The sequence below is a fragment of the Passer domesticus genome, chromosome 29, assembly GCF_036417665.1.
Source record: "Passer domesticus isolate bPasDom1 chromosome 29, bPasDom1.hap1, whole genome shotgun sequence".
NCBI classification, from domain to species: Eukaryota; Metazoa; Chordata; class Aves; order Passeriformes; family Passeridae; genus Passer; species Passer domesticus.
Genome location: NC_087502.1, coordinates 4,753,360 through 4,768,224, shown reverse-complemented (window position 1 = coordinate 4,768,224; position 14,865 = coordinate 4,753,360). Strand labels below are relative to the sequence as shown.

General features: G+C 55.1%; 1 protein-coding gene and 1 pseudogene across 1 annotated transcript; both read left to right on the top strand.

Moving 5' to 3' along the window:
* The window catches only part of LOC135287312 (zinc finger protein 345-like), a 70,171-nt pseudogene extending 55,306 nt beyond the window's left edge, over positions 1-14,865 (top strand).
* LOC135287390 (maestro heat-like repeat family member 5) lies at positions 641-4,272 on the top strand. The gene is made up of 7 exons (XM_064400745.1): positions 641-1,371; positions 1,515-1,691; positions 2,580-2,735; positions 3,120-3,221; positions 3,482-3,584; positions 3,727-3,786; positions 3,866-4,272. The coding sequence occupies exons 1-7, from the start codon at positions 928-930 to the stop codon at positions 4,000-4,002; spliced, it is 1,179 nt and encodes a 392-aa protein (XP_064256815.1). The 5' UTR covers positions 641-927; the 3' UTR covers positions 4,003-4,272.

The window sequence follows — 14,865 nt, the reverse complement described above, 5'->3', positions numbered from 1 at the left end:
GCAGCCTCCTGCTGTCAGCTCAGAGTGAGTAAAACAGCGCTGAAAACAGCGCTAGAACCCGATCCTTTCCTCCTCTGAGGGCTGGCTCAGGGCAGCACAGGCGGGCCCTGAGGAGTCAGGGCTGTGTGTGGGTGCTGGTTGCTCTACTCCAGGATCAGCTGGAAAAAGCCCTTGGGAGCCGAGGCAGGAGCAGGTGGGAAGGGGCCGGCGCTGCTGCTGCTCCTGCCCGGGAGCCCCGGCTGGGCCGGGCCGGCGCCCGCTGCGCTGCGGCTGCTGCTGCTGCCAGAGCCGGGCGGGACTCGGGGACAGTGACGGACATGGGGGGACAGCAAAGGCCTGGCAGCTGCAGGGATGTTGGTCCTGGGGCCAGCGCCAGCACAGAGCTTCAGCCCACAATTAACCCTGAGGGAAACGCTGAGGAAAGGCTCCATTTCAGCCTTTCTTTACTGGTTGATGTGAAGGGACCAAAATCAAAGGAGAACAAGCAGGGCCTGACCCCTTCTCCTTTGGGAGGAGCCCCAGGCCTGGGGTGTGAGGGGCCGTGAGGGGCTGTGAGGGGCCATGAGGGCTGTGAGGGGCTGTGAGGGGCTGTGAGGGGCCATGAGGGCTGTGAGGGGCCATGAGGGGCTGTGAGGGGCCATGAGGGGCCATGAGGGGCTGTGAGGGGCTGTGAGGCACCATGAGAAGGCGTGAGGGGCTCTGAGGAGCCATGAGAGACTGTGAGGGGCTGTGAGGAGACATGAGGAGCTATGAGGATTTGTGAGGGGCTATGAGGTCTGTGAGGGGGCCATGAGTGCTGTGAGGGGCTATGAGGAGCTGTGAGGGGCCGTGAGGGCTATGAGCTGTGAAGGGTCATGAGGAGTCATGAGGAGATTTGAGGGGCCATAAGGGGCTCTGAGGGGCCATGAAGGGCTATTAGGGACCTTGATGGGGAAAAGGGTCCCTGAGAAGCTGTGGGAGGCCAGGCACCTCATGGAACCACGGGTCAGTTATGACACTGCAGAACCAAGGAGACTGCTGTTGAGCATTATGAAAGCTCATGGAACTAAAAGTCCATGTGACATTGAGGGACCTCATGGGACCATGGAGAATATTACAACAGTTTGGGACCCTTTGGAACCAAGGGCCATTGTGACACTACAGGCCTCCATGGAAGCTGTGCCAGAGGAGCCCTGCTGGCTTTGCCAGGGGCAAAGTTGCTCACTGCAGGGTTTCTTTCAGCTGCTGGCCTCCGAAGATGTGCAAGAGGAGGAATTCGCTTCATTGTACAAAACCTGCAGGTTTCTGCTGTATTCAGCCAACAGCACAGACAGAGAGATAACCTCCCTGCTGCTCAGGGCCCTCATCACACTGTCCAACAGAGAGGACAGGGTGAGCAGGGTGCTGTCAGGGGCACACACGGGGAAGCCAGCCTTTCAACCCTGGGCTGGGAGTCAGGACAAGGGCTCACGGCTCCAAACAGCCTCCCTGACTGGCAGGGCCTGCTCACCAAATGGAAACTGTCTTTCCTGCAGGCAAGAAAAATGAAGGTGCTGCTGCCAGACCTGATGAACCTGTTGCGGCAGAACTGCACGTCTCTGGTGATGATGGCCCTGATGGTCCTCCAGAACATGATGAAGTGCTTGAAGAGCACCGAAGCCAGTTCCATTGCTGCGGATGTGGCGAGGATACTCTGGTACCACTTTGATGAGGTGAGGCCAATGTGAGCCCGAGCCCTGAGAGGGGCACTGGGCTGTGACAGCAGCACTCGGGGCAGGCTCCGCTTCCCTGGGCTCTCCCGGCATGGATTCTGCTTCTCCCCACTCTGCAATCTGGCCCCCGAGCATCGCCCCTCACCTCAGCTGCTGTCACACCCTGCTGGGAAGGATGAAAGTTTGACAAGAAAGTCTCACAGATATGGATGCTTGGCAGAAAGATTTCTGAATGTAGAACTTGAGAATGAAATAGGGATGGAAGCAAGTTTTGATACAGAAGAAAAGAATTGCCCAGCCACTCCTACTGGATAACTAAGAAGGCAAAGGGTTTGTTAGTTAGAAGGGGGTTTTTATCACTTAGAGCAAAGGATAAACCCACCTCAAACACGAAGATGTTTTTACCAAGCAGAAAGATAGCACAGGCAAACAAGACTGCCAACGTCGCAAGCAGAAAAAAGGTCTCAAAATTTTCCACTGCAAGAAAACTGGAAAACAACTTCTAACTTAAACTGTAACATACTAACTTTTAGTGATTGGAGAATAATAACACGAATATGGTAATTATAGTAGTTATGATGGGCTATAGGTAAAAGTTAAGCTATAGATTGGTTCTTCTGTATTAAGATGCTATTAAGCAAAGAAAAGTATATAATGCAATGTAACCAAAATTAAAGGGTCTTCAGGCTTGCCTACAGCTGGAGCTGACAGCTGTAGGCACAGGCTCTGTCGCCCACGACCCTGCACTGCTGTAACATCTTGGATACAATAAACAGCATTTTGAAGAGCCTCCTGCAGTCCCACATCTCTCCTTCAGGCTCTTGCTACACCCCTCATTATGGGTGGCAGCTGCTGTTTCCCAAGCTCACCTCTCCTTGTTCCTTCCAGGAGGAAAGCTGGGTGCGGGAGAGCTGCATCAGCTCCTTCAGAGACCTGGTGAGGACAGTGGTGGGGAAGGAGAAGAAGTGGATGAAGAACTTCGTGCACACTGTCCTGGCCCCGCTCATCCTTCGCATGAATGACGAGGCCCCCAAAGTGGGCCAGGTACTGATGTCAAGGCTGAGCAGTGACACAGAGAGGGGTGGCTGACATTCCCTGGGGCTCCGGGGCACTGGGCAGCCCCCCCAGCACAGACCCTGGGAAGGGTCCCTGCAGAATCAGTGCAGCAGGGCTGGACAAGCTGGCACGGCCATTCCCAACCCCTGCCCTGCCTACTGCAGCAGGGCTCAGCCCCAGCCCAGCACCACCAAGGTGTGGGATGTGTGCTGTGTGGTCCCCAAAGGTGTTGGAGAGCAGGGATTTGAGCCTCTATCCCTGCACCTAAAGGCCATTCCCAGATGCTTTGGCAGGGGCGTGTCCCAGCTCCCTAAAGGCAGAGTCACCTTTTCCAGGCCCTGGAGCCATGTCCCAGCTTCTGCTGTTCCACAGGCCTCCAGGAATGCCCTCCTTGCCATCGCAGAGCTCCTCAAGTGGAAGGAGATGAAGCATGTGGCGAAGACATGGCAGACCTGGAAGATGGCTGAGTGCTTGGTGAGGATGCACCCCAGGGACTGTGCCAGGCCATGGGCTCTGCAGCTGGGCCTAGGCAAGAGACCCCACAGCCTGGAGCTGCATCCTTCTTCCTGGCTCAAGAACAGGGTTCTTCTCCAGGCTCATCTCCAGGCCCATCTCCCCTTCTTGCACCCAGTGGGAGGGAACAGGGCTCTTAGTGATGGAGGTGCTGGCAGGAGGGGCTGCTCCAGCCACCTGGAGGGTATGTGCCAATGCTCACACCTCTATGGTCTCTCCAGATGAAAAAGGACAGCAGCAGGGCTGAGCAGTACCTTCTTCAGAGCCTGAAGTACCTGAAGGACCCTCAGGAATGCGTGCGAGACTCGACTATCAGGTTCATTGGTAAGCCCCAGCCCAGGCTCCCACTTTGGGCAGCTCCTGTCTCCCCCAGCCCTTGCCCAGTGTCACATCCAGGCTACTGGTGGGCCCTGGCTGCTGGGAGCATGCTGGGGAACAGCAGGGGCTGACAGAGCTCTGTGCCCAGGGACCATCATGCGGCATGTCAAGGACCAAAGCACGGAGGTGCCTGCTCTGATTGTCAGAGGTGAGTGGGGAGCGAGGGCTGGGAGACTGGGGGGTCTCTGTAAACACAGGAACTCAGCTTGGCTCTGTTTTGGTCACAGAACTTCAGGCCTTGGAGAAAGGTGGCTGTGAATTCATCTGTTGCCTGGCAGCTCAGACCAGCTTGATCCTGAGCAGGCTGAGGGAGCAGCAATCACCAGCAGGGTCCCGATGCTCTCTGTGGTGCTGGCACCGCTGAGCTGGGGGCCTCTTGTGTCCAGAGTGGCACATTCAGGCAAGACTGAGCAGGAACACCCACCCGCTGCTTCACAAGGTGCAGAAAGGACTGCTGACTTCCTGAGGTTCTTCTCAGAGAAGGCTCTGGGTGTGGTTAGATCCAGGCTTGGTCAGCACTTCGTCATACATCATTGAGCCTGGACATCACATTGTTCTGAGGATTATGGTTGGCAAACCAACTATAGCTGTAAATAGTTTATTTGTAAATAAAGTTAGATTTGTGTTTAAATAATAGCTTGTCAATTTCCTTCTAAGACAAGCTGACCCATCTGGTTCATCAAGGAAAGCCAGTAAAAAATCCCAAAAGACTGGGATTCCAGCAAGGATTTGCAGACTACCTCTGGCAGGATCCTTCAGGACAAACTGTCCAGCCCCAGCTGGATAAACCTGCCATGTGATGGGTGACAATGGGCACAAGGCTTGAGCACAAAGGGTGACAGTGACTGGGGTGGCATCAGGCTGGCCCCGGTCACTAGTGGGGTTCTGCAGGGCTCCATCCTCGGCCCTGTGCTCTCCAACATCTCCATAAATGGCTTGGACACAGGACTGGCAGGGATTCTGAGCAGTGCACAGCCAGTACAAAATGGGAAGAGCTATTGGCTCCCTGGAAGGCCTGAAGGCCCTTGGAGAGACCTGGACACAGGGGACAAAGGGACAACCACCAACCATGTGGAGACCAACAAACACAGGGGATGGATTCTGCCCCCGGGATGGGGCAATCCAGGATGTACGGTGTCATGGTTTGACCCTGGCACAATGCCAGTGCCCCCATGAAAGGTATATTTCCAAAATGGTTACTGTGAGATGTGACCAGGAAACAGAACAAACCAGGCTCCAACTTGGGAATGGAGGGAAAAGACAACACTTTATTCATCTATAACATAGAAACAAAAGGGAAAAAAAACCAAAACACACACAATCCACAATGGAACCCCTCCAAAACACACCTCCTCCCCCCACCCCTCTAACACTCAATCCCCTCTAACACTCAATTCTCAGTCCAATACTATCCTTCACACAACCTCCCCCCAGTTCATCAGGAGAGAGGAGTCTCCCTCTTGCACCATGGGCCATCACAGGAAACACAGTTGGAACCTCCTGTGCTTCCATGTCACACGTGGCAGCCACCCAAAGAGAATCTGCCGTGGTGACCATCTTCCTTCCATGTCCAGTGCTCTCAGTACTGGCCATGGATCCAAACTGCTTCTTAGGTCCTTTTAAGAATGCCTTGTCCAGTTCCAAGAAGTGGCCGCCTGTCACAATTTGGGACACCTGTCCCCCCCATATTCACTCTCCTGGGGCCTGGGGGTCTCAGGAACAGAGATCCTTCTCCGCTGAAGGCAGAGGGCTCCAGCACCCTCCCCATCAGTCTCTGTTCCCTCTACTTCTTATAACAGCTTTGTCACTTCTGGCTTCTGGCCAACCACCTCTCCCAAGGTGCAGTGTCTACATTACAGGAAGAAATTGGTTCCGTCCTGTGGCCATGTAAGAGGGAAGTCCAGCCAAAAGACCACTGCCATCATCTCCTCCATCTAGGGCGCTTCTCAGCTGCTGGCATTTCTTCTCTCACTCAAACCTTCTTTTCACTTGCCCATCCTCCGTCCCCTCTCAATTCTCAGCTGGGGAGGATCAATGTTTTTTACAGCTTCCATTGTCACAGCACCAAAGGGGTTAAAACCTCAGCCACGGTCTGCTGGGGGCACCTTGTCCCCCCTTCTTCTCCTGGCCATGGTGCCAGGCACAAGATATCAAATTTCAAGCCAGCACAGTCTCTATCACTCTCTCCCAGAGGGGGGGCTGCCCAAACATCCCAGGTCTCCTCCACCCCTGCACCTTGCAGGGCTCCGGCCTCCCTTCCCACAGGCCGCATGGCCTCCCCTGCCCCACCCAGACACAGCTGGGCAGGGGAGAGGTCAGATCCACTCACCAACTGGACTCAAAAGAGAAAGCCCCTCTGGGAATCTTCTGCTTTTAACCCCTGTGTGTTCTCAGAGGCATATCCAGATTCCCAGTGGCCACAACAGGAGCCAGTTTCAAATCTGGCCACTGATTGGTTTGACCACAACTTTTTCAGAAACTCACTTCCTAGTCAAACTACGACAGTGCTACCTCTAACTCTTCATCTTGGTCTCGTGGTGGGAGTGACAACGGGCTTTCTACCTCTCTGTCCCTCTCTCCCGCTGCTTCTTCTTGCACCCACTCCTCCAGGAGCTCGTTCAGCAGAGTTTCCAGGGACGGTGAGTCCTCAGAGTCAGAGCCCAAGTCTGCCAGCAGCTCAGGAGACAACAGCTCTGAGCAGTTTTGTGCCTCTCCTGTGGTGTCTTTGGTCAAACTGCAACCGCTGTGTGACACCAAGGGGTCTGCAGGTGGTTCCACGGTGGCACTTGATGGATCCCTGAGGACGCAGCTGGACGTCATGGGGCTTTCTTCATTGCTTATGGAGGAGGAGATGTCTCCAAAGAGCTCTGCATACATTTTCTCTTCCTCCAGCTTCTCCAGCTCCTCTCTCTTTTTATGCGTAATTTGCAGCAAATCATCAGGCCCCATGCACAGCTGCTTGTGAAGTGCAGTGTGCTTGCCTGGCTGACAAGTTGCCCTTTCCTCACAGGAGCCTCCAGAGAAAGGAGAAGCTGAGAAGCCTGAGCTTTCCCTAGGCTCTCATGTGGGGCAGAGCTTGCCAGGGCCCTCATCCCAGAGGTCTCCAGCCAGGGCAGTAGCTTCTGCCTCTACCTCGTTCTCTTTCAAGAACAGGGCAAGCCACAGACTCTGCAGGTCTCGGTCCCACTCTCCTGCAGCCTGTGCTTCTGGGAGTTCTTCCTCCTCCAGCTCCTTTACAGGAATGTCCCAGAGTTGTGAGTTTCCAGAGACAGAGTTCTGCTCTGCCAACTGGGCATGGGACGGGAGCTCAGAGCACTTTGCTGCCTTTTCTGTGGAGCCCTTGGTTGAGCTGGAAGCACTGGGCAGCTCCTGGGGCTCTGCATCCATATCTTGGCGGGCACCTGACTGTTTGTGCGTGCAGGTGGACATGATGGACTTGTTTGCTGACAGGTGTGGCCTGAGGCCTCCAAAAAGCTCTTTGTAGATGTTGCTACCATGCCCCTCCTGCACCTCAATGATCCCCTCTTTCACAGAGTGCCCCAGGTGCTTCCAAGACGGCTGGGCCCCAGTGTGGAGCAGCACACCACGTGCAGGTGTCACGGGTGGCAGGCAATGGCCCTGCCTTGCTGCTGACCCCTGCCAGAGCCCTTCTGTTCTCCTCTCCAAGGAGGGTGTTCCCTGGTCTCCGCCCACAGCCAGAGTGCTCCATGGAGAAGGTGGCACACGCTCTGGCTGGCCCCTGGCCATGGGGCCCACAGAACATGCTGTGCCTCTGGCAGAGGATCCAGAGGCTGCTGCTGCAGGTGCTGCTGGCAGAGGGGGCAGCTTGACCCTCTCAGTGGATACTCCGGATATTTGAACACTGGGCTGGCCTGGAGGTGCCAGTGTCACCTGAGGGCCATGGAGAGGTGGCAAGTCCAACACGGACAATCTCTGTGGCCCTGTGACACTGCTGCGGGGCACTGAGCGCCCGCCCTCCTGGCTGCCCCTGCGTGTGCAGGACCTGGTGGGGCTCCGTGACCACATGGGGAACAGAGTGGGCCTGTCCCCAGGGATGGGTGTGATGGTCGTCCAGGTGACCTGAGGTGCCGCCTGTGGCTGCCTGTGGGTCACCTGTGGGAAGCAGGAGGAGGCACGGGATGGAGCTGGCTGTGTGGGCACGGTGTCCCCCATGTGCTTGCAGGCCCGGCCCAGGCCCCAAGGCAGGTTCTGGCCACAGCAGCCAGGCTGGGCCGGGTTCCCAGCTGGGCTCGCTGCCTCTGGGGCATTGCTGTGCCTGGGCCATCCCAGCCCTGTCCCCTCCACAGAGCATGGCCTGGTGCCAGGCCTGGCTGTCCGTGTCCCAGGGCTTCCCCAGGTCCCACTGCAGGCTGTCCCTCCATCCCTGTCCCTCACCTGTCGCCGCTGGTACAGCAGTGGCTGCGCCTCACGGGGCTGGCCGTGGGCATTTGTCTCCTGCTTCTTCAGCATTGTGGGAGCGCTCTGGTGAACACTGGCCACAATCACCCAGGGGAGCTGCTGCCTCCAGAGAAGCTGCTGCCTCCTCAGAGAGCTGCTCTCCTGGGAGTGGCCACTGCAGGGGCTGGCAGCCCCAAGGGTTTCATGACATGAACCCTCATCACAACGGCCTCTGGGCACGATGCCACCGTGGGTCACAAAGGCCTGGTGGGCACAGCTGCCTTTCTCCCAGAGGCCTGGAATGATTCCCTGGACACAAAGGCCTTTTTAATGCCTTTGCCCCTCACAACTTTGCCTACTCTTGTTCCTCTCCCAGTGACCTGCAGCTCTCTCTTGTCCCACCTTTGTTCCTCCCATAAACATCTCCAAGGAAGCCATGTGACAAAGTGCCAGAGGGCTTTTCCCACCCAGCCCACCATAGGTCACAGCCCTCAGCCCTGACCTCCTGTAGAAAAATCATCAGAGAGGGAAAAGTTTCATTTGAACTTAATCTGGAGGCTGCTGTGAAAGTCTATAGAAAGACTGTTTAAAAAAAAAAAAATTAAGAACAAAGGAGGGCCAAGGAAAATGTCCATTCTTTAGTTCATAGGGGAGTGGGGGAGAATGGAAGTGTGCTGAGGAATATGCCAGGGGCATCCTGGAATTCTCTGTCAGCAATAGTGTGGCCAGCAGGACCAAGGCTCTGACTGTCCCTCTGTGCTGGGCGCTGGTGAGGTCACACCTCATATCCTGTGCCCAGCTTTGAGTCCCTTCACCCTGTGCCTACATTTAATAAACATTACCATCTCATTGGGTGGTAATACAGTTATCTCTTGTGTCTTTGTGATAAATATGTGCCATATTGCAGATTAGAGGTAAGGGGACAATAAATTGATATGTTTTAAGTAACTTAGGAATAAAAAAGAGAATGTATTATCTTTGGAAGGAAGGTCAGGTCTCTCAGGAGGTATTTAAGGGGAATGCTAGAGCATATAGAAAAAAAATCTGGGAGGCCAAAGATCAGTTTGAACTTAAAATGGCGACTTCAGTAAAGGATAATAAAAAATGTTTTTACAAATATATTAATGGTAAAAGGAAGGGTAAGACCAATCTTTGTTCTTTACCGGATGAAGGAGGGAACTTAGTAACTGCAGATGAGGAGAAGGCAGAAGTGCTTAACACCTTCTTTGCCTCAGTCTTTAGTGGGAAGATGACTTGCCTTTAGGAAAACTGCCCTCTTGGGTTGGTCGATGGTATCAGGGAGCAGAAGGGGTCCCCTGTGATCCAGGAGGAGGCAGTCAGAGAATTTCTGAGCCAGCTGGATATTCATAAATCCATGGGACCAGATGGGATCCACCCCAGAGTGATGAGGGAGCAGGCAGATGAGCTTGCCAAGCTGCTCTCCATCATTTACCAGCAGTCCTGGCTCACTGGGGAGGTTCCAGATGACTGGAAGCTGCCCAGTGTGACGCCCATTCACAGCAAGGGTGGGAAGGAGGATCCTGGTAATTATAGGCCAGTCAGTCTGACCTCAGTACCCAGGAAGAAAATGGAACAGTTTATACTGAGTGTCATCACCCAGCACTTACAGGATGGCCAGGGCATCAGAGCCAGCCAGCAGGGGTTTAGGAGGGGTAGGTCGTGTTTGACCAACCTGGTCTCCTTTTATGACCAGGTGACCCTGCTGGTGGATGCAGGAAAGGCTGTGGGTGTGTCTATTTGGACTCCAGCAAGGCCTTTGGCACTGTCTCCCCCAGCACACTCCTGGAAAAGCTGCAGCCCAGGGCTGGGACAGGAGCACTCTGTGCTGGGTTCAGAACTGGCTGCATGGCCGGCCCAGAGAGTGCTGGTGAGCGCTGCTGCATCCAGCTGGCAGCCAGGCACCAGTGCTGTCCCTCAGGGCTCTGTGCTGGGGCCAGCTCTGTTCAATATTTTTATTGACCACATGGATGAGGGGATTGAGTCTTTCATTAGTAAATCTGCAGATGACACTGAGCTGGGAGTGTGTGTCCATCTGGTGGAAGGCAAGAGGGCTCAGTAGGGAGACCTGGAATGGTTGGATGGATGGGCAGAGTCCAGTCAGATGAAGTTTAATGACTCAATGTCCCATGTCCTGCATTTTGGTCACAATAACCCCCTGCAATGCCAGAGGCTGGGGATGGTGTGGCTGCACAGTGCCCAGGCACAAAGGGACCTGGGGGTCCTGCTCGACAGCTGGCTGAACATGAGCCAGCAGTGTGCCCTGGTGGCCACGAAGGCCAATGGCTCCTGGCCTGGATCAGGAATGGTGTGGCCAGCAGCAGCAGGGAGGTCATTCTTCCCCTGCACTTGGCCCTGGTGCACTTGGCATTCTTCCCCTGGACTGGCACCGTACTTTGATTGCTGTGTCCAGTTCTGGGCCCCCCAATTTAGGAAGGACATGGAGGGGCTAGAGTGTGTCCAGAGAAGGGCAACAAGGCTGGTGAGGATTTTTGAACAGAAATCCTGTGAGGAACGACTGAGGGAGCTGAGGTTGTTTATCCAGGAGAAGAGAAGACTCAGAGGCGACCTTATTGCACTCTACAACTTCCTGAAAGGTGGTTGTAAGTCCAGTGGGGTTGGTCTCTTTCTCCAGGCAACAACTGACAGGACCAGAGGACAAAGTCTTAAGCTGCACCAAGGGAAATAGAGGTTGGATGTTAGAAACATTTTCTTTACAGAAAGGGTGATAAATTATTGGATTGGATTGCCTGGGGAGGTGGTAGAGTCATCGTCCCTGGATATGTTTTAAAAAAGACTAGTTGTGGCACTCGTTGCCATGGTTTAGTTGAGGTGCTGTTAGGGCTGGGTTGGATTCAGTGTTCTTGAAGGTCTCTTCCAACCCAGTAATTCTATTATTCTGTCATTCTGTGATTCTGTAACTCCATGATTGCAATGTGTCCCTCCCATCTCAGCCCCTTATGCAATTCTCACCCTTTGGCTCAGCCTCTGTGTCCCCTCAAGATGCTGGCAGAGCTGTTTGGGGACAGGGCAGGAGCGGGGCAGCCCCAGCGTTCCCCTGTGTGTGACACCCCAGCGGTGACAGCCCCAGCGTTCCCCTGTGTGTGACACTCCAGCGGTGACAGCCCCAGCGTTCCCCTGTCTGTGACACCCCAGCAGTGACAGCCCCAGCATTCCCCTGTCTGTGACACCCCAGCAGTGACAGCCCCAGCGCTCCCCTGTGTGTGACACCCCAGCAGTGACAGCCCCAGCGTTCCCCTGTGTGTGACACCCCAGTGGTGACAGCCCCAGCGTTCCCCTGTGTGTGACACCCCAGCGGTGACAGCCCCAGCGTTCCCCTGTCTGTGACACCCCAGCGGTGACAGCCCCAGCGTTCCCCTGTCTGTGACACCCCAGCAGTGACAGCCCCAGCGTTCCCCTGTCTGTGACACCCCAGCAGTGACAGCCCCAGCGTTCCCCTGTCTGTGACACCCCAGCGGTGACAGCCCCAGCGTTCCCCTGTGTGTGACACCCCAGCAGTGACAGCCCCAGCGTTCCCTCCCTGCAGACGCTCCAAGGGAAGCGTCCAGAGCCACGTCCAGTCCATGGAACTGAGCGGCCACTGCCCAGCCCGGCCTGGGCTGATGTGGATTCCTCTGCACACAGCTCGGGGAAGGTCCCCCTGGCCACCTGCACAGTGCCATAGACAAGTGTCAGACACAGCTACACAGCTCTGCCCAGAGCTGACAGGGGGAGTTCATTAAAAATACCACAAAAAGAAAAAACCAAACCAAACCAAAACAAAAACTAAAAAAACCCAAACAAAACCACACCAAAACTAAAGAAAAAAACAACCAAACAAAACACCACCACCCCTACAAAACAGAAAACAAAACCAAAAAACCTAAAAACCCAAAAAACCCCAAAAAAAACTTCAAAAAAAGAAAAAAAATATAAAAACAAAGAAACCAACCAAAACAGAACAAAAAACCAAAACAAACATAAGAAAAACCAAAAGAAGGAAAGGAAAACTCCACCCCACAAGAGCTGTTCCATCCTTCACTTTCCAGACCTACACTCACACAAGACCTGGGGCTGCAAAAAATGAGAATTCATTGGGCACATTTACAGCAAAAGCAGGTTTAAGACAGGTTTTCAGCAGAACTGCTCTCTGCTGAGCCAAAAAGGCCCCTTTGGCAGCTGCAGGGCCATTGCAAATGCAGAGCCTCAGCCCACAGGGCAGAAAAGGGCTCTGAGTTCCCCTCCCCTGGCACCAAATCCTGTTCCCAGGCTGCTTCACACACAGGATTCTTCTGGAAGACTGCGCAAAGCTGAGAGTGGGCTCTGGCTTCTCCATGTTGTGTCTCCTAAAGCTGCCTGGGAGAAGAAATTTTGGGTCAGCTCTGGTGGCACAATCCCTCCTGGCACAGGCACAGCACTGGGAAGGGCTTTGCTTGCCGAGGCTTTGCTGCAGCCAAGGAAAGCTCCTGGCTCAGGGTCACCTTTGCTGCTCAGCCAGAGCCCCCAGTGCCCCAGCAGCAGCAGCAGAGAATGGCAGCATTGCCAAGGGCTGGGACAGGAGGGGGAGATTTCCCCCTGGAGAGAGGCTCCTATTCCAGTTTTTGCATTCAGGCAGCTGCAGATGCCTCAGCTTTGGCTGCACAGCAGCTGCAAATGCACGTCCAGGAGCTCTGTGCATGGCCAGCCCCAGCAGGTGACAGCAAGGACAGGGCCCTGGCACAGTGACATTTGCAGGGAGCGCCTTCAGCAAGCGCTGGGGGCTGGGACTGTGTGCAGAAAACGCCCTGGGGGTCTCTGCAGTCAGGGCAAAGGAACAAAGTTTCAATTGTGGCCTGGTTAGGGAGCACCAAAATGGATTGTTTTCCATTGCCGGGTGTTCCAAGAGCCCCAGAGGAGAGCCCAGGGGGACAAGGAATGGAGAGCAGGGACTGTGCAGGAGCTTCATTGGTATCAGTCCAGCTGCCCTTTTTTCCTTATATGTGCTCCCTGAGAATGTTCTCCCCTCTCCTGTCCCCCATTGGTCCCAGTTTACTGCAATGCTCCGCCCCTGTTACCTCATTGGTTCCCCAGTTGGCTGCCCCTCCTCTGCACCACCTGTGCTCAGTTCCCATTGGCCCTTGACCCTGAGGTCCGCCCCTTTCCCCCCTTACCAAACCCTGTGTCCTCAGCCCCATTTTGTCTCTGTCCCTGGACCCTCTACATTGCAATAAACTGTGTTTGGAGCTCTGCACAAAGAGCCGTCTCTGGCCTTGTCCATCAGCAGGTTAAGCAAGCGTGCTCGGGGCTCTGGGAGTGCAGGTTGCTCACAGGGGCTCGTTGTGGATGTGCCGCAACACTGGAGATGGACATGGGCAGGAGGAACCCCTTAACCCAGTGTGCTCATACATTGTATTTTCCCCCAAACCAGGATTTCTCGTTCCCAAACCTTGGGTGGATGGAGGCTGCCAGGAAGAGGAAGATGCCCCAGGACACCCAGGCAGGTGAGGAGGAAGTCAGTGCCTCTTTCCCCCTGTCTCTTGCTCCAGCCCAGCATGGCCCCTGGCTGAAGGACAACCCCTCTGCCAACACCATCTTGGGATGCACTGGGGGGATCTTCTTCCATTTCCCTGTGGCATGGAGGCAAATCTCATCCTCTCCTTGTCCTGCCTTCCCTAGAGACCAGGGAGGACAAATCTCTGTGGCAGAACCTTGTGGAAGAGGCCATTTTGAGCAACGCCACAGGGCAGGAATCCAACGGGGAGGAAAAGCCACTGAGATCCCCCAGGAGGAGGGCCTGCAAACCCAACCCAGGGTGCTGTGAGGAGGAAAGACCCACCCTGAGGCAGGAAGGTGGACAGAGCTTCAGCCAGGGATCAAAGCTGGTGGCCCACGGGACGCTTCATGGTGGGGAGAAGCCCTACAAGTGCTTGGAGTGTGGGAAGAGCTTCAGGCAGAGCTCACACCTGATCAGCCACCAGATGATCCAGACTGGGGAATGGGCCTACGAGTGTGGGGAGTGTGGGAAGGGCCTCAGGTGCAGCTCAGAACTCGTCAGGCATGAACTCATCCACACTGGGGAAAGGCCCTACGAGTGTCCCCATTGTCTGAAGAGGTTTCAGACCAGCTCCAGTCTCCTGCGCCACCAGCGGATTCACACAGAGGAGCGGCCCTTCTGCTGCCCCGACTGCGGGAAGGGCTTCAAGCACAACTCCAACCTCATCAGGCACTGGCGCATCCACACTGGGGAAAGGCCCTACGAGTGTCCCCATTGTCTGAAGAGGTTTCAGACCAGCTCCAGTCTCCTGCGCCACCAGCGGATTCACACAGAGGAGCGGCCCTTCTGCTGCCCCGACTGAGGGAAGGGCTTCAAGCACAACTCCAACCTCATCAGGCACCGGCGCATCCACACTGGGGAGAGGCCCTATGAGTGTCCCCAGTGTGGGAAGAGCTTCACCTAGAGCTCCAACTTGACCAGACACCAACGGAGGCACTGGTAAGGGAAGCCGTGCAAATGTCCCAACTGCAGGAAGAGCTTCTTGCACTTCTCCAGCTTCATCCACCATTGGAGAACCCACACTGGGTAGAGCCCTGGAGGTCTATTTTCACTGTGATCCATGCTCGGAAGACACCTGTCTGTATTCCTACCCCTGCCAGTGGCATGATGTAGGATTGAAGAACGTGAAGGTCTGGCCATGGCCATGTCATTACATTCACTCCCACTCCCACCTCGGGTCATTGCCAGGGGCAGGAAAGGGTGTCCTTTCCAGGCAGGAGGAAATACTAGGCCTGGAAGAGCCAGGGATTTGTGTTGTATTTTTCCATGTAAATAGTT

Coding starts and splice junctions, on each gene's coding strand:
- LOC135287390 (XM_064400745.1), top strand. CDS start 928: ATGGGGAAAAGGGTCCCTGAGAAGCTGTGGGAGGCCAGGCACCTCATG. Junction 2,736..3,119: donor AGGCCCCCAAAGTGGGCCAG/GTACTGATGTCA, acceptor GCTGTTCCACAG/GCCTCCAGGAATGCCCTCCT. Junction 3,585..3,726: donor CTCGACTATCAGGTTCATTG/GTAAGCCCCAGC, acceptor CTCTGTGCCCAG/GGACCATCATGCGGCATGTC.